Here is a 19,345-nt window from a genome sequence, read left to right on the forward strand (position 1 = left end):
GGGTAATCCCGTCATTTTCCACATCCCGCTAATTTCTCGAATAGTCCTATAAATCCTCGTTTAACCCCCAACATACCAAAATAATCGCTAAGTCACTACTTGTTAACTGGTAATTCCGAACACGTGCTACATTCCCAAAATACCCCTAGGCTCACCCCGAGCCGAACATTCGACCCTGTTGTGACTATTCTGCTACTCTGCTCCCTAAAGCCGCCTCGAATCACACACCACAGTTATATCTCCACCATATTGTGGCCTCAGTCATAACACACATATAATCACATTTATGCCATCAACGGGCCAAAATTACAAATATGCTCCTATTAACCAAAATGGGTCCACATGCATATTAAATTCACCTAAACATGCATTTCTAATCACATAGTCATTTAATCCATGTAATAGCGGATTTAGGATGTTACAACTATTACTTGATAATAAACCGGTGATAATACACACACTTTTGCTATGTTCACTTGAGAACCGCATGGCTTGCTTTTGCACCATTAATGACTATGTGCACAAATCCATTCATGGACTTTTCTTGAGAATGAACTCTCAATTCTCATGAGAGTCGGCACCACCCCTAAGTCCATATATGTGGAAGTTTTATAGTATCTAGTTAATCTTAAGATACTTGTCATCTCAAGACTAAGTTCCATTAAGAAACATTTCGGTTTTAACCCTCCAATTAGTAACACTTAGTACTTATATCTTAGATGAGACAATTTTAAGTACTATACACATTCACTTAGTTGACTTGTTATTACCTATTGAACCTAACACTAGTTTGAGTAACTAGTATTAAGATAGGTTACCATCAACCGTGAATCTCTTTAGGAAGTTTAAATCTCATTTCTCAAGAAGTAGAAGTGATTACATTTTGAATCATTTTCTTTTATTATGTTATGCATATATCTCTCATTATTTTATTCAAATTATATTTTTTTCAAATTTTATACTAGTTATAGTTTGAATAAAATAGTCACACATTTATCAAAATAGTGATAGTCAACGTCACCACTATTTTTATTTCCCCCCCCCCCCCCCCCCCCCCCCCTCAATGTAAAAAAAACACTATAAAAATTATGTTTAATTATAGAATCGAATAAAATAGACTTTTTTTTATTTAGTTACTACTAAACATATTAATATTAGATTAGTTATTTCAATAAAATATATTTTCTGCTATGTTGATAGAATTAATCATTATTCGTCTTATAAATGAGAATATATTATATTATTTATTTAAATAAGAAATTATACTACTTTTACATTTGGTTCAGTACTAGTTTCACCTCTCTCATTTAATTAATACAAAAATAATACTATTAACTTTTATAAGAAAAAAATGAATACTATTAACTATTAAAAGGCAATATAAAAACATAAATTGAATACAATTTTAGTCAAATTTATTTTCAATAAGACTAAAATATCCCAATTTAATCACATAAAATATCTAACATATTAAAAAAATGAATTGTTAATATCAATTTGTTAAAAAATTAAAATCCAAGTCTGAAAGTTAAAAAAAAAAAAAAGGTAAATCATTTTAGCTATTTAGAAACAAAAAAAATGTGACTTTTTATTTTATATTTTTAATTCATTGAAATAATAATAAAAAATGTTGTAATTTTTTGTAAAAAAAATATTTTTAATGTCTCATAATTCAGTTTTTTTTGTCAACAACAATTAATAATTTTTATATTTTTCTTCTTAGGTTATTAAAAATTATTAGCAAATATTGATTAATTAAAACCTTAAAAAAAGTGAAAAAAATTATAATTAACTTTTAAATTTAGGTTTCTAACTAACTAAAATTATTTTTTATCTATTTCCTGGTTTTAAATTTGGATTTTAATTTTTAGTATCAAAACTAAATTTGATCAAAGTATACATGTTTTTATACAGATTTATAAATTACATCTAGTATTTTAGTATTTTTTTTAAATGAAAAAGATATAAACTCATACCAACAAAGCAAATACAAAGATAATAAAGTAGCACAACTTTTTTTCTTGAAAGAAAATTATATTAAATTATATTCTACTCACATCCCCATATATTTTCATAATGATTCTCATACCTTTAATTTTGTTACTCCAAAACCTAATGTACCCGAATAAACAAATCTCAGACTACATTTATGGAATCACACACCAACCCAACCCCACATGTTTGGGTATCCATTCTTAACAAGGTGGGTTTGAACTTTGGAGTGTCTAATAGGCAAACATAATCGGAATAGATATAGAAAACGATACCCACGTTGGGTTTGGAGCGGGGGCAGAGAACTACTTCCGTTTATATTCATTAAATGTTCTTAATTAATTTACATCAGAAGCACACAACTAGTACTATACTAACAACATTCTATTCATTAACATAATGTGCACATTACCCTTGTACTTACACGTGACCATCTCTCCAATTTGATCAGTATCAACTAGAAAAATCACCATGATTTTGATTAAAGAGAACGATATGGACCCACAAAAATCTAAATTATTGTGTTTTTTTTGTTAAGAGAAATATAATCAAGGTTATATGTTGGTGATTAGGTAGTGGGGTTATTTTAGGTCACCGTAGATATAGACCTTATAGTTGTTGGCGGCTGAGAAAGTGTTTGAGATACAAAGCGAAATCAAGTGAAGATGACTACAGAACGGCTAGTCCTAGGTGAATAAGACAACTCTAGTTTCTACTTAAATAATAATAATATGAGACAAAACTTGATATAGGGTTGCCAGTTGCCACATCCTATAGGGTTGGAACCAGTCTCTCTCAGAGGAAAAGCGTTACTATATGTAATGTAAGCCTAGCCAGCCGGCGCTTGCACGGCTCAAGACCCTTTATTTTTAAGAAATGTACTAATATTAGGCCTCGTTTTGTTGTACCCTTTTCCACTCAACTACTCTTCTTGCCAATCAAAAGTTTCCAATAATCAAAAGACAGCCAAAAATAAGCCAGCAATTAGCAACTACATCAACCAACTTATACGCATACATCACTATATAGTGTGGGTATGGGCCCCACTTCACTTTAACTCCTCTCTTTGAACTTCAGATTTCAATTTTGTCATATACAATGGGTGATATGTCTTATGTGTGCTTATGCCCCATGGCACAGACAAATAGACAATTTGACATAACTTTTGAGCAATCTTTGACATCTTTCTCAAGATAATCAGATTTTATTTCATGTGTACTTTGCATGTGCATCTTTTTCCTGGTCCTCATAAAATTAAAATTTGCTTCTTCTAAACAGTAATCTAATGGGTGGATCAGCCCACCGAAGCCAAACATGAGCCAAAAATTTGATGGGCCTTCTTCGCACAAGAACCAAGCCCAACAACACTTCAGAAGAAATCTTCTTGGCCATTTAATTTAAGTTCGTAAATTTTTTTTTATTTTTATAAGATTTTTAAGGTTGCTTAATAAAAATATGGATTTAATTTTTCTACTTTTTTATGGTTTTTTATTTAAAAATTTATATTTATGGGATTTTTTTTCCCATAAATTTGAAAAATATATAATTATGCTATATTTTATCATACTTATGTTTTCTTTAATTTTGAAAATAATTTTATTTTATTTTTCAATTTTCATTTTTTCCTTTATTTTTAATTATTTTTTTCAGTTCTTTTTTTCTTACTTGTTTTTTCCTTTTTTTCTACCAATTTTTTCATTCATTTTTTTCTTTCCATTTTTCAATTATGTTTCTTCTTCTATTTCTTTTCATTTTTATTCATTTATTATTTCTTTTGTTTTGTTTTTTTTCTTCATATTTTTTAGTTTTCTTTCTTCTGTTTTTTTTCCTTCTTTTTTCTTCATTTTTTTCTTTCTATTTTTTCTTCTTTTTTGTACTTATTCTTTTCTCCTTCCATTTTCTTTTTTTCACACATATATTCCAACATTACATAATTATTTTACTATTTATTATTATAATTGTTTTTTTTTATAGTTTTTTCCACTATATGTAAAAAAAATTCAATTTTTTTCTTCAGTATTTTCTTTTTATTGCAACCCTTATAGGAATATCCAAATTTGGAAAGAAAAGCAATAAAAATATGAAAACGTGAATGTGTAACCAGTTTTATGAAAATGTGAATGGGTAATCCGTTATCCTAGTGGGAACATCCAAATCTGGAAATATATATATATATATATATATATGAAAACTTGAATGGGTAACTAGCAACCTGATAGGAACATCTAAATTCGGAAAGAAAAAAAATTGATATGAAAACGTGAATAAGTAACCAGTTACCTGATAGGAACATTCAAATCTGAAGAACAAAAAAATATATGATGAAAATGTGAATGAGTAACCAGTTAAGTAATCAGTAACCCTGATAGAAATATTCAAATTTAGAAAGAAAAAAATAGATATAGAAAATATGAATAGGTAACCAGTTACTCTGATGTAAACATTCAAATTTGAAAAAAAAAAAAAAACGGATATGATAACGTGATTGTTATTAGTTACTTAACCCAAACAAAGAATAAAATAGTCATGATCTTTAAAAAAATGTAAAAAAATTGGTTTGATTTTTTTTTTATGTATAGTAAAAAAAAGTACAATAATAAATAATAAAATATTTTGAATTGAAGGGGATGCGACTTTATAAGAAGTTTTCTCAAAAAAAGTTTGACAAAGAGGAAGGAGAAATAAAACGTCAATGAGAAAAGAAGTTGAATAAATAAAAACTAAAAACAATAAAATGAAAATGTATTTGTGATTTTAAATTGTAACATTAAATTATGAAAAATAAATATTAAACAATATAAAAATAGTAAAATAGATTAAGTTCCATTTTTAAAACACTAAATCAATATTGTATAATTAAACTAATATAAAAATAATCAAATGAAAAACATATAAATAACTAAAATAATCTCCTAATTCAAATAAACTTAATTAAAAATAAAACGATAGCATAAACAAATTTTTATACAAAAATATGAGAAATTAAATTGATTGAAATTTTTTTAAAAGGCCATAAAATAATTTCTGTTTTTTTTTTTTAAAAAAAAAAAGACATTTTGTAAACTTGTATATAATTTTATCGGAAAAAAACATTCAAAGAAAGGGAGAGATGAGGATGGCCTGGGGCTCAAGAACCCAAAAAATGCGTTCATAAATGAAGATGTTTAGCCCGGCTGCAAGGCCTAGGACCAGAGAAAAAGGGTAAAATACCATTCAATACAAGTACTGGGCTACTGGTATAAGCACTAGCTCACCCCAGACATTCTTTGAAATGGCAAAACCCCAATAAATTCCACCCCATCTCTAGACAAGCCTTCATTAATTTTCACTGCCAAACTTGTCATCAATCCAAAAGGGACGTCCTAGATTGTTACGAAATAATGGCCTCTTGCCCACCTTCCCTTGTAAAAAAAGAAAGGAAAAAACGAGAGTGAGAGGGCTCTCTTTCACATCACGCACTCTTCTTTTCTTCCTAATCCTATACCTATTTTCAATGAAATATAGCTGTCCAAGCCAGAGAGTTCTGATCTTCTGAAGATAATAAATGCCCACATTCCACTGAGTCGCGGTCCCCCTAAGTAGGTCTAATCCTAATCCAATATGCAAAAGGGATTTTGGTAATATATTCTGTCTGTATGTGTACCTTCACATACAACACAACCCTCTTTTTTAAAATTTCTTTCTTTCCAATTCCGTCGTGTTTTCTTTTTTATTTTCGGTTTTTGAACCAAAATTGCAATTCTGGGTTGGCCACAATTTTCGACTTGAAAGTTGAAACTGACGTATCAATTCCATGCACAATACTAATTTAAATTGACCAATCAATTGGAATTGGTTAATTTCAATACTAGAAAATATGGTCTCTGATCAGACTCTATCAGCTACCTTCTGACTTGCAGCAATAATGTGCCATTTGTTTGGTCCTTTTTTATTGCTTTGGGAGTGGGAGGTCAAAAGGAAAAGGTGCTAGATGTTTCTATATTATGTATATTTAGACTTAGCAAATTACCATGTTATCACTAATACTTATCTTTTCTAGCTAAATATACTTGAGGGCACCCTAGTTGGGTCTGAATAAGACTTAAAAATTGTTGTTACATACTATAAACTCCAAACTCTCTATTTGATGTTAGGATATATTTATGTTTTCATTCAATGGAAACAATATAGTTTGTATTAGTTAAATCAATTTTGTAATACAATACACACCTAACATAAATATGGTATATTTTTGTCTCTTTTATGCAATGCAAAAATATAGGTTTTTTTTTTTGTCCATAGCCATCATGCCAATCTGTGTTCAAATAATTAGAAAATTATGGCACCTTGTTGTTGTTATTATTTTGAACGATCCTTTGGCTTTTTATGTACTGAACAATTGATAGGTTGATATTGATAACCATCAATTTTTGTTGTGTTTTGGATTAGAATAAAACTTTAGTGGTATTGATACGCATTATTTTGTTGTTCAAACTTACGATGCAAGGTTTTTTTTATATATATATATACTTTAATTTATTTAGTTTTATATGGATTTGATGAATACAAAGCATATATGCACATATTTGTATTTATAGGCAATAAAATATATACATGCATGCATCCCATTAGTTGAATCAAATGTAGGAAACATTAAGTTTGTTTTTAGGTCTTTTGGCAGTTCTATATCTTCACTGGATTCTTTTAAGAGGTAAAGATAATGTCCCCCACCTTTTTTTTTGTTCTTGAAATGTGTAGAACTATAGGTCAAATGCCATCAACTGACCAAAGTACAATTTGGAAAATGTAAAGCTTTTTGTCTTTCAGTTTTTTTCAATTAGGAATTGATATTTGTTTCCTTCTAAAAAAAAAGGAATTGATATTTGTTAAGCTTAAATTGCTAAAAAAATTAGGATTTTGTAGAATAATGATATACCTGACCGGAAAAGAGAGTTGGATAAATTTTAAAATATATATATTAGAATTTAGTCAATGCTATTACAATCACCATGCTATGATGTGGTTAGTTAAGTTGTCAGTAATCATTCAATGTAATCAAAGGTCCTAGACTCCCAACTATTTAATGAGGCACTAGGGAGCATGTATATAGATCACTATTTACTTTTTTTCTTTTACTTAAACTATTGATTGGGATTTATTAAACGAAAACGGAAGATCAAAAAGTAAAAAATTTGGGTGTTAATTGTTTCTCCTTTTTTTCCTGGAAAGGTTTCTAATTGTTTATTGTGACTATTTTGCTTCTACATTTTTCTATCAAAGGAAGTCCTAAAAAGTGGTTCACATTGGAGGATTTTGAAAATTGGACATCCTTTTCTTGTATTCTTTTAGAGCAATTGTGGGAATGACAATTCAAAAGTTGAGTCACACGCACGAGAAATTACGATTAGCTTTATGCCTCTTTCAAATTCCTAGTTGAAAAAGTCTCCCATCTTGATAAAAAAAAGTTGAAGTGAAACATCCATAGACTTTTACCCACTCCTCTTTTCACAATCTTTTTCAAAATCATCAAAAGAAACGTCCTCAATATCAAATATCATGCCAAACTATATCTTCTTTTTACCATATCTTTTCTATTCAAAGCACAGTTTCTTCAACTGTTCATTCATAGACAACACACACATGTAAATACAAAAGAAGAAAAAGGCCACTTTATAGTCCATTCTACATTAAAACAAACGATGCGATCCACCGTCAGAAAGAACACAAGGAGAAAATGTTGGATAATACAGCCTCTAATTAAGTTAATTAAAGTTAGAATTTATCTAAGATTAATACGCAACAGAAGAAAACAGAGAACGTTTTTCTTCAATTAAGATCCCCAGTTTGAGAACAGAGCTTCCAAAATCTCTGTAAAGACCTCAACAATGACCCTGTGATGATGATCCGAATTCAAAGAGAGAAAGCACTGCAAAAGCTGCTCGAGATCGTTGGCCGCGAAGATCTGCTTCTCTACGATCATCTCCACCATTGACGTTCTGAAATCGTGATGAGGATCACTCGATTTCTTCACCACCGCAAAGCTATCCTTTACTCTCCCTGGTAACGGGACAAGGCCCACATCAGAGCTTGCCTTTCTTCGGAGACCAGTTTTATCACTCCGGTGGTTCCTCCGACGCCGGCGTTGCTCCGACGAGTCGGAAGATAGGCTCTTGGAAGAGAAAAACAGAGTTTCTGTTTCGTCCTCTCGTTCGTCGTAGGTTTGGTCTTCGTCTTCGCTACTGAACCACCACCCACCGAGATTACTGTCCAGAGAAGACGAACTGAAGGGAGCAAAGTAATCCTTGTTCTTGAAGCTCTTTGGGTTCTTCTTCTTCGTCATTGTCGCCGTCGTCGTTTTCTTCTTGCTCTTTTCCTTCTTGTGCTTCTTCCCAGAGTTATTCTTACTCTTCCTCTGCCTAATATTACTATTTCTCAGCTCGTAAAATGGATTCAGTGGAAAGACAGGGGACGCCCGAGGACAGCTCCGGCCACTGAAAGAATCCACCCTGACGAACGGCGTGATTTTCTCGGAGAGTTTGGCCCTCGGAAGCATCACGTCCATGGTGGACATAATACAGTTGTTATCGATTTGTTCGGTGGGTCGACAAATGGAGGGAAAAGGTCGAAGCTTTTGAGAAATAATGGGCTCCATCATGTGGAAGCTATGATTTTCCTCCGGCGGCAATGCCGATTTTTCAATGACATCTGTCAAGTTTCTAGTCCGGCACGACCCGAATGATCCCCGGAACATGCGAGAGAGCTTGTGCTTGAATCGACTTTCCATTACAGAGATCAAGAGAGAGAGATGGAAGTATTTTTAAGTTTTTGAAGACGAGATAATGGCGGACTTTTGTAGGGCAGAGGCTACTATAAATGCATGAGAAACCGAAAGTGCAAGCCATTTTAATGATATTATAAAATTAGTCTCACAAAACTTTTTTTTGGGTGGTTTTCGTCGTCTTCTTTGTCCTCATCAAGCAAATTTTAATTTTGTTTTAGTTTATTTATTTTGGTTTATATGACCAATTTTAAAAATAAATTATAAATTACACTAATCCTTTTAAAAGTTCATTCACTTACCAACCATTTGAATTCGTAACAGAAATCTAATCCCTTTACCTTATAATTACTCTACCCAATCAAGCCCTAGTAATAATAATAATAATAATAACAGACTAAACATTTTACAGAAGATAAAAGTCAGAATATGATCAGTGATAAAGTAGTAAGGTACAACTGCTCGTCAATAGAAAATAATAATGTCACGTTGAACTGAAGGCTAAATAACAAGATTTGTTTTCCTTGGTCAAATTTTTTAATTTTTTTTTATTTTGCATATGAATTGAAATCGTTAGAGCTGTTTAATTCAATCAAATAAAAAAAATGATTGCCTTGATTATTAGTAGAACAAAAAGGCAACACTTATAATTATGGCACTTTGGGTAGGCGTAACCAAATTAAATGTGGAAGTACAAAGAGAACTAAATAATCAGACAGAGTGCAAATAATTTTTCTCTATGTCGGGAAATAATTAATTATAAATTACCTGAAATAAATATAGACGTTTAAATAACTAAACCATTTATAGAAGCAATTAGTAGCCTTTAATTGGTAGAAGAAAAAGAAAGAAAAAAATCAGCAGTTAATGTTACAACTGTGAGGTCAACTAGAATCTTAAGTACTAATTAGTATATTAAAAAGAGAGGAAAACAAGAATAAAAAACAAAAAACATTCTCTATTATCTATGAAAAGGTCACTAGTACAAAATACATTATTTTTAGCTGGAGTAACAAGGAAAATACATATATAAAATGTCTGCACTAGTACTGAAGCTACCATCGTCGCATATATATTATTTATTATTTATTATTTCTTAAAGACATTGATCCCTCACGGGAACTTTTGACTTTTCAAATTTTAATTATACGACGTCAGATTAATCACGTTAGGTTTTTACTCCTAGTTAATTATTTCATTATTTTCGTCGTATGTACATATATATTATTTATTAGTAAGCCATATATATATATAGTAATCGTGTATTCAGTTTGATCCTGATCTTGCTGGAGCTATAATTAATAAATCAAACTAAATAATGGCTGAGGATTTCCCAGCAGATCACATTATACTAAATATGTGTATTGTACACACATGCACACATATAATATACATTCATGAAAACGTATATGGTGGCAATTCATCATGGCCTACAAGAATAATATTGGTTAAACGTCTAAATAAATTAATAGGAATAATATATGTTGTTTCGAAAATATAACAAAGGCAATGGGGGACAATGGGACTTGTCCATTATTTTTCTTTAAGTGGGCTCCGTTTGCAAGAACAACCAAACACCGTTCGAATATATGCTTTGTAATTAATTACATTTTCTAAACCATGGAAATGGGGAGTGTTTTTCGGCCATGATACCTATTTTTGTTGTCATGCTCTATATATGTCTTTATCCAAATCAAAATCTCTACACAATATCATTTATCATATATATAAATACACTTTCTTATTTTATCAAACAAAATATATATATGCGCATGGTTCAGCAATATAAAAAAACAATCGATTATATAGCAAGAGATCTAATTATATATTAATGATGTAGTAGCAACAACTGCATGTTAGGAGTTAGTTATGCTCTCTACATAGTTAGTTAGTCTAATGCCTTACTATCCATGGACCGTTACGTTGTGCATTTTAAACAGTGTTAAACTCACTAACCGAGTCATTTAGTCATAATCGTATAACTAAGTGCGATTACAGTTTAGGGTTAAATTTTTTGGTTAAGATACAACGTTTCACTAAAATATTTACTATATACATTGGGATCCCAAAAATATATTTTAAAGGTTAATTACAATAAAATATTTACAACCAGTCGACTTAAGCGGCAAATTATGGTTTAACCCTAGTTCCTCTTTAAACCCTCACCCGTGGTGGTCGAGCAGCCGCATTTGTACACATCATCACCTAAGCTCTCCAACTCAAGGATGGTATAGCTTTCTTTTGCCTTAACCTGCACCACATAGCACCTATGAGCCGAGGCTCAACAAGAAAACTCAATATGCTTATGAACAGGTAATAGCATGTCACTGAATCATAATAGCATGCCTATCAATAATAGCCCTATTCATGCATGCATGAAAGTCCAAATAAATGATTATTAGGTCCTGGGTCTGAATAGATGACTAATGAGTCAATCTTTGGGGACCTGCTTCTTGAATAGATGACTAATAAGTCAATCTCTAGCGATATGCTCCCTGAATAGATGACTAATGAGTCTATCTATGTGTGGGTGACTAATGAGTCACACCATGTATAGGTGACTAATGAGTCACACTCTGTATAAATGACTAATGAGTCTATCTCTGTGTGGGTGACTAATGAGTCTATCTCTGAGGTCTCATGCCCTCCTAGCCATGTGACGTTTTAGTCACCTGAGCTTATAGCCCTGGCTCTATGTAAGTAGCCTTTAGACTAGACAAGCGCTTTTGTTTTCATCGAACTTAGGGTCGGTCAAGCATTCATGCTTATGATGATAATGCTTATGTCGATTAGATATAATATTTTTAGCTTGCATTAAACATGCTAATACCGTTCTTGACTCATAAGTCAATACCATACGACCAGTGCTCAGTACTACTGCCGAGCTTGACTAATAAGTCACAGTTTCATAGTCAATACTGACATCATTGCTGATTCCTGACTCATAGGTCAGTTCCACTCACAAGTAAGCAATGCAACCATGCATATATCATATGTCAAATATCCAAATATAAGGCATTTAGCATGCTTACTCAACAATCACTAGCATAATTATGATCATGCACATTTACAGAGACTCAAGCTCTGATGAATCTCATATTCAACATTCATGCCATGCCCTAATCACATGTATCTTATGCATCACATGCATCACATACTGGGTACAGTTTTCTTACCTTTGGTCCAAGCACAGGTTACCAATAAATGAGTCACAGGCACAATCTTGTTTCCAAGCCCCTAGTGATAACCTAGTCATAACCATAATATAAAACCTCATCAAAATGAGTAAATAAATACTTCCAAATCCAAACCTAGCCTCCGGGACGTCGAATCCTAGTCAACTGGGTAGTAGAATTGATCACAGGCCTTTAGAGTTAAGTTCCCATGATTAAAAACCAAATCTAGGCAAAAATGCCAAGCCAGTCGCGACTTAGCCTAGTGAGTCGCGACTTGCCCCAAGTGAGAGAGCTCCCTTGCTTGGGCGGGCTGCGACTTGACCCCTCCTGGGTCGCGGCGCCCCCCCAAGGCTTCTCCTTTCTGACATCTAACTTTATCCAAATCGCGACTTGACCACGAAATCAGCCATCTCCTTCGATTTTCCCACTTAAAACCTTCTAAAAACCTACCCAAACATATTCAAATTCAAAAATCAAAGTTCCCAAACATCCTAATTATCCAAAATCAATAAAACCCAATCTTCAATTTATTTAAAAACTCATCAAAACACAAAATCCAATCAAAACTTAAAAACTTTAAAAACATAGAACTTAAAACTTGGATTACCTCCAATTGAGTTGTTTCCCAACTAAATCCTTCGGCTAATAAGCTTTTAATCTTCCCTAGAATCGCTATGCCTCGATCCTTGCTTGAATTTGAGTCCTAAAACTCAAGTTTCCTTCGAAAATGTGATCGGGTGTCGAAAAGGAAACGGGAAGGAGAGAGAACGTTCTTAATGTTCTTTTATTATTCTGAAAGATTACTTCAAGCTTAAGTAACCTCAAGCAAATCCTAATGCTCGGGGTCCCGAAAATGCCATCGGGGGTAAAATAGTCAAAATTCCTAGAATTTCCCCCTGATCTCACTAACTCCCAATTTATCATCAAATATTTATTCCCATTACCAAATATCCCAGTAATGTGCTAAATACCCCTTGACTGTAACGCCCTGGATAACCAAGACCGTTACACTGTGTGTGTTTATAAATGTAACGCCCTGCTAATTAGGGACTGATACCAAGTGTGTTTAAAACTAGTGATGGACTTGCTAAACAAGTCATTTGGACTAAACATGTGATTAAGCCACTACAGGTTTAAGTATTAAAACTTTTGATCAACTCATAAGTATTTTCATTAAGTTAAAAACATGTTCTTTATATGGGATCCCAAAAACATCAATTTAAAAGTTAATTACAATACTCAGGTTACATAATAAGCCGACCTAGGCGGCAACAGTTGGATTTAACCCTAGTTCCCTTGAGTATCTCGGCCGTGGTGGTCGATCAGACTGCATATGTACATACCACTGCTAATGCCCTCCGACTCATGGCTGGTTGAGCTTCTCTTTACCTTTACCTGCACCACAAAGCACTTGTGAGCCAGAAGACTCAGCAAGAAAACGTAATCAATAGTTCACAGAATAAAATGACTATCAAATAGTAATAACTGAAACTGGTGCATTCATAAAACCAAACTGGAGATCATAGAGTCACACAAGTGCATGTTGCACTTTCTTTCAAGTTGTTGGCATCTGAGCCAATCAAGTGCATGTCGCACTCCCAGGGTGGCCCAACCATAGTGGCCTACACTCCACGTGCATTATGCCAATCTTAGCTTATAAACTAAGTTCTTTAAGCCATTGACTTATAAGTCAAGCCACCACGTGCCTCCAACTTATAAGTTGAAGCCATGGGACTCTCAACTTATGAGGCAAGTCTCCCAGAGTCCATCATATTCTCAACTTATAAGCTGATTCCCACTTAACACCCTAATAACCCTCTAGTTTATAAACCAAGCTTCACCGTCATAACAAACGGTCACATGTTTCATATAACATACTTATCAACAATCACAATGCTTTATAATACATTCACACATCAGTCATAGGCATAATCATAATTATGCACATTACAATGTACCTAATAAGATATTCACAAACATAATTATAATCATGTTCATCAACAAAGTCCAAGCTTTATTCATCTCCTCATCCATCACCTTGACTAAGCTCCAATCATGCATTCACATAACAGGTGCAGTTTTCTTACCTGTGACCCAAGTTATCCACGCACCGCGATCACGAGCACAATCCTTTAACCTGAGCCTTGAAGAAATCCTAGTCACAACTCATGAATAATAATCAACCACCACATTCTAATTGTAACGCCCCAACTCCTGGGACCGTTACGGTGTGCCTTGTAAACAGTGCTAAACTCGCTAATCGAGTCATTTGGCCAAAATCGTGATCTAAGTATGATTAGCGGTTTAGGGATTAAACATTTTGGTTAAGATGTAACGTTTCATTAGAACGTTTAATATATACATTGGGATCCCAAAAATATAAATTTCAGAGTTTATTACAGAAAATATTTACAACAGGCCGTTCTAAGCGGCAAAACAGGGTTCAACCCTAGTTCCACTTTAAACCTCGGCCGTGGCGGTCGAGCAGCTGCATATGTACACGTCATCACCTAAGCTCTCCAACTCAAGGATGGTCCAGCTTCCTCTTGCCTTTACCTGCACCACATAGCACCCGTGAGCCGAAGCCCAGCAAGAAAACATAACACTTTTCATAAACATTATCAAACGATTATCATTATATTCACACTGAACATAAAGCTTTCAAACCAATGAGTGAACATCGCATGATTCAAGAGGGAGAGTTGCTGTTAAGTAAGCCACTAGCCTCCAAGCTCTCTTTTCAGCGGGAGAGTGGCTGTTAAGTAAGTCACTAGCCTCCAAGCTCTGTTTTCTAGCAAGAGAGTGGCTGATAGGTAAGCCACTAGCCTTCAAGCTCAGTTTGTTCATCGACCCTCAGGGTCGGTCAGGAATTAATGCTCCTTGAGTCATTCAATGCTAGTAATCGATTAGATCTAATCTTCGTTGGCTTGCGTGAACCACGCTAAGACCATTCTGACTAATCAGTCAGCGCTATGTGACCAGTGTCCAGTATCACTGCCGAACTTGACTAATCAGTCACAGCTTCACAGCTGGTACTAACACCTTTGCCAATTCTGGGTGACCAGTGTCCAGTATCACTGCCGAACTTGACTATTCAGCACAGCTTCACAGCTGATGCTAACACCTTTGCCAATTCTGTTTGACGATTCTGTGCAACGTGACCAGTGCCCAGTACCACTGCCGAACCTGACTAGTGAGTCACGACTTCACAGTTGATACTAGCACCTTTGCCAAATCTGACTAATTAGTCAGTGCCATGCACAAGTAAGCAATGTTATCAATATGTATCATATGCCAATTATCCAAGAATAGGGCATTTAGCATGCTTACTAAACAGTTGCTAGCACAATCATGATCATGCACAAACTCAGAGACTCAAGCTCTGGCCAATCTCATATTCATTATTCATGGCATGCCCTAATCACATGTTTCTCGTGCATCACATGCATCACACTTAATCACCCAGCATGCCTCATTAATAATCACATGCAAATGGGCACAATCATCAAGCATTCATTATGCTATTAATGTTTACATTTAAACATCCAACATGCATCAACCATAGCCATGCATGTCACATACGGGGTGCAGTTTTCTTACCTCAAAGTCGAGCTAGAACGATTAAAAGAACGACCCTTGAGAACGATCAACTTCTAGTCCATTAGCGGTCACCTAGTCATAACCAAAATATAAAACCTCATCAAAATGAGTAATTAAATACTTCCAAACCCAACCCAAGCCTCCGGAATATCAAATCCCACTCAACTAGGTAGTAGGATCGATCCTAGGCCCTTAGAGTTAAGTTCCCATCACAAAACCACCATTTAGTATTTTTTTTTCCCTTAAGGGCCGCGGCCCTACATGGACCATGCCGCGGCGCGCCCCCCTGACAGAGCCTCCACCACCTTCTTCAAGCTAGGGCCGCGGCGCCCAAGAACAGGGCCGCGGCCCAACTTCGCACCAGCCATTTTTCTTCGTTTTTCCACCTTTAAAACCTTCCAAGAACCCATCTAAACATCTCCAAATCATCAAATCAATGTTACCAAACTTCTCAATGGTCCAAAACCACCAAAACCTGAAGCTCAAACCAACCAAAAACTCAACAATTCACAAAGTCCAATCCTAAGCTTAAAAACTTAAGAAACTCAAAACTTAACTCAAAAAAACAGAGCACACCTTAAATTCATAACTAGAACTCACCTCAAACACGGTTTTGAATCCCCTTTAATGGCCATGACAAGTTCCCTAGCTTCCCCCTTTGATCTCCAAGCTTAACTCCTCAAGGTGGCTCTCAAAATTCAAAGAAAAGGATGAAGGAAAGTTTGTACGGGAGAGAAAGGAAGAAAGGATGAGGTTAGGCTCTGTTTTGCTCTGTTTCTACAGCCTTCCAAACCCCCAAAAACTGATATAAATCCTTAAGGTCAAAAGACCATAATGCCCCTAGACCAACCTAAAAGCTTCTAAACACTCCCGAGGGTAAATTCGTCATTTCCAACCTATACCGTTAATTATAATTAATGCTCTTCAATTCCCGCTAATCTCAACATTCCCAAATACCAATAAATCATATCTCATTACCCTTTAATTCCTGGTAATGCTCTAATCATTAAATTCACCCTGAGACTCACCCCGAGCCCCGAACTTAAACCCGTTATGACTAGACCGAACACTTACATCTCATGATCGTCTCATGTCGATAGCTTGAACCAATCCACCTTATAGTGTGGCTATATTAATTAATCACAATCATGCACCCAAAATATACAATTACGCCCACAGTGGCCAAATTACCAAATTACCCTCATAATTAACATATGAGCCCATATGCATGCATTCACCATCATATAATAATATAATTCACGTAAACATGCATATAATCATTAAATACTATAATAAATCAATTATGGCCCTCCCAGCCTCCTAATCAAGGTCCTAAACCTTATTAGGAAATTTGGGGCATTACACTAATCCATTAAATAACTTTGAGATAAAATTCTAACCTCCGGGACCTTGGTTTCTACCAAACCGATTAGTAGAAACCTTCCCGAGCCTTAACGTTCAAGTTCCTGAGCTAAAAACCCTCATTTTGCCAAAAATCCACATTTGGGCCGCGGCCCAGCCTCCCTTAAGCGTCGTGCCGCGCCCCAAAACAGAGGCAAACTTGCCTCGCATCTGCCAGCCTAGGGTCGCGGCGCCCAAACCTTGCGCCACGGCGCCTAGGAAATTTCCTGACGCCCCACTAGCCTATAAACTCAAGCGGGCCGCAGCGCCTAAGAACAGGGCCGCGGCTCAACCCCGAAACCCAGAAATTCCATGCAACTTTTACAAGCTAACCTCCCTGAAAATCATTTCAAACACACCCCAACACCAGAACTGAGTCCCATAACCAGTCTAATATACTTTAAGCAGCTCTAGAACCCCAGGAACTATTCCACAACTTCATCAAACTCAAAATCAAAACTTAAACTTGAACCTAGAAGAAAACTCTTAAAACATGGCAGGAATTCATTAAAACCAGAACAAAGAACCTTACCTCAAGAATGGTTTCGACCCTGAGCTGTCTATAATCCTGCTCCTAGCTTTGATTCCCCAACTCTCAGCCTTAACTTTAAAGCTTTCTCCTCAAAAATCCCCAAAACCTTTCAAGCCTCAAGAGAGTGAGAGGGAGAGAGAGTTTCTGCTTCTTTTTCTTTCCAATCCCTTAATTTCCAGTGACTTCCTTAGACCCCTCAGCCTACCTAAACCAAGTATATCCTCACCAAAAGAACCAATTGCCCCTTAAGCTTAACCTAACCTCTTGGGTAACCCAAGGTCAATTTAGTCATTTGCTATACCCCGTTAAGTCCCCGAGTAGTCTTATAAATCCCCATTAATCTCGACATATCCAATTCCTTACCAAACTACTACCCGTACTCCATAAATCCGAACTCATTTTACATTCTCGGAATACCCCTAGGCTCTTCTTGAGCCGGGTATCTGACCTCGTTGTGACTTTCTAGCTAACTGGCTCCCTAGGACCGTCTCGGATCACGCATCACAAATATATCACCAATATATCACAAATATTGCATTTATACCCCGAACGGGTCAAATTACTAAAATAACCTTCTTATAAGAAACTGGCCCACATACACATATTAATATCTCTAACTTGCAAGCATTATTATATTATAATATAATTCACATAATAACTCAACTATTGTCTCTCGGGCCCCTAATCCAAGCACTAAGCCACATTAGGAAATTTGGGATGTTACGATAAAGGTGCAAGACTCGCTAATCAAGTCATTTAACTCAAAACGTGTTACTGAAACTATAGTTGAACTAGGGTTAAAAGATTTTGGTCTCAAAAGTTGTATTTCTTATAAATAAACAATTTTCTTTTTACATGGGATCCCAAAAGTAATAAGTTAAAGATTGTTTACAAAAGATTCAAGATTTAAATACAGTGATTAGCCACTCTAAGGCAAAACAGACAGTTAAGCATTTTTCATCCTGTTCCACTCCTCGGCCGTGGCGGCCGATCAGCTGACTATGTACATTCAGCCCCGCAGCTCTCCATCTCAGGATTAGTCCAACTTTCCTTTGCCTTTACATGCACCACGTAGCACCCGTGAGCCAAGGCCCAGCAAGAAAACACAATAACAGAGCACAATCATTCAACAGACAATCAGATAACTCATACCGCATAAGCATGTACTCAACAGTTTAAGCATTTATGTTAATCAAGTATTCAACATACCAAGTATATCATTTCATATCAATAATCAATTCACATATGATAACTAGGGTTAATGCCCTTAGGTCGCACCCTCTATTTATCCCACTGACTCCGGCCCGCTTAAACCGAGCTCAGTGAATATTAAGCTGTCCTCGGCTACCAGTGGCCGAGCCACACTCTATGCGCAAGTATAATTTACGACACCCTTAGGCCGTTTATCACATGTCCCATGGCATAATACCATCCATGACATCATACAGATATAGAGAGCTCTTAGTCCCATCACAAACACATAACCGGGTGCAGTTTTCTTACCTTTGGATTTGCTAGCTTTGTTCAATTTGATCCTCAAGCACGATCTCTCTTGAGCCCTAGTGTACACCTAGTCACAACCATAGATCAGAATCATCACCAAACCTCAAGTCCAAGATCCTAGCCTCGGGACCAATCTCGAGCCCTCGGGAAGCCCTAATTCCACCAAACGGGGTCGTGGAATCAAACCCCGAACCCCCAGGAAAAAACCCTTGAAAATAACCCAAAAACCCCTTTCTAGAAACAAGGTAGCGCTACAGCGCCCAGTGACTAGCGTTGTAGCGCTAGTCATAGCACAGCAAACCCTGCATTTTCCTCCTTCGATTTTCCCCGAGCCAAACCTTACCAAAACTCTTCCAAACTTCAACCAAACATAAAAACAAGCCT

At 35.3% G+C, this 19,345-nt stretch overlaps 1 protein-coding gene across 1 annotated transcript; it reads right to left on the minus strand.

Annotated features, from left to right (window-relative positions):
• Nucleotides 1-7,614: 7,614 nt before the first annotated feature.
• On the minus strand, nt 7,615-8,845 carry LOC133797030 (transcription repressor OFP8). The gene has a single exon (XM_062234788.1). The coding sequence runs from the start codon at nt 8,753-8,755 to the stop codon at nt 7,802-7,804; it is 954 nt and encodes a 317-aa protein (XP_062090772.1). The 5' UTR covers nt 8,756-8,845; the 3' UTR covers nt 7,615-7,801.
• Between the last annotated feature and the right edge of the window lie 10,500 nt (nt 8,846-19,345).

The sequence above is a fragment of the Humulus lupulus genome, chromosome 8 (assembly GCF_963169125.1).
Source record: "Humulus lupulus chromosome 8, drHumLupu1.1, whole genome shotgun sequence".
In the NCBI taxonomy this organism is placed as follows: Eukaryota; Viridiplantae; Streptophyta; class Magnoliopsida; order Rosales; family Cannabaceae; genus Humulus; species Humulus lupulus.

Excerpts from the sequence above, each read along its gene's own strand:
- LOC133797030 (XM_062234788.1), bottom strand. The coding sequence starts at position 8,755 with ATGGAAAGTCGATTCAAGCACAAGCTCTCTCGCATGTTCCGGGGATCA.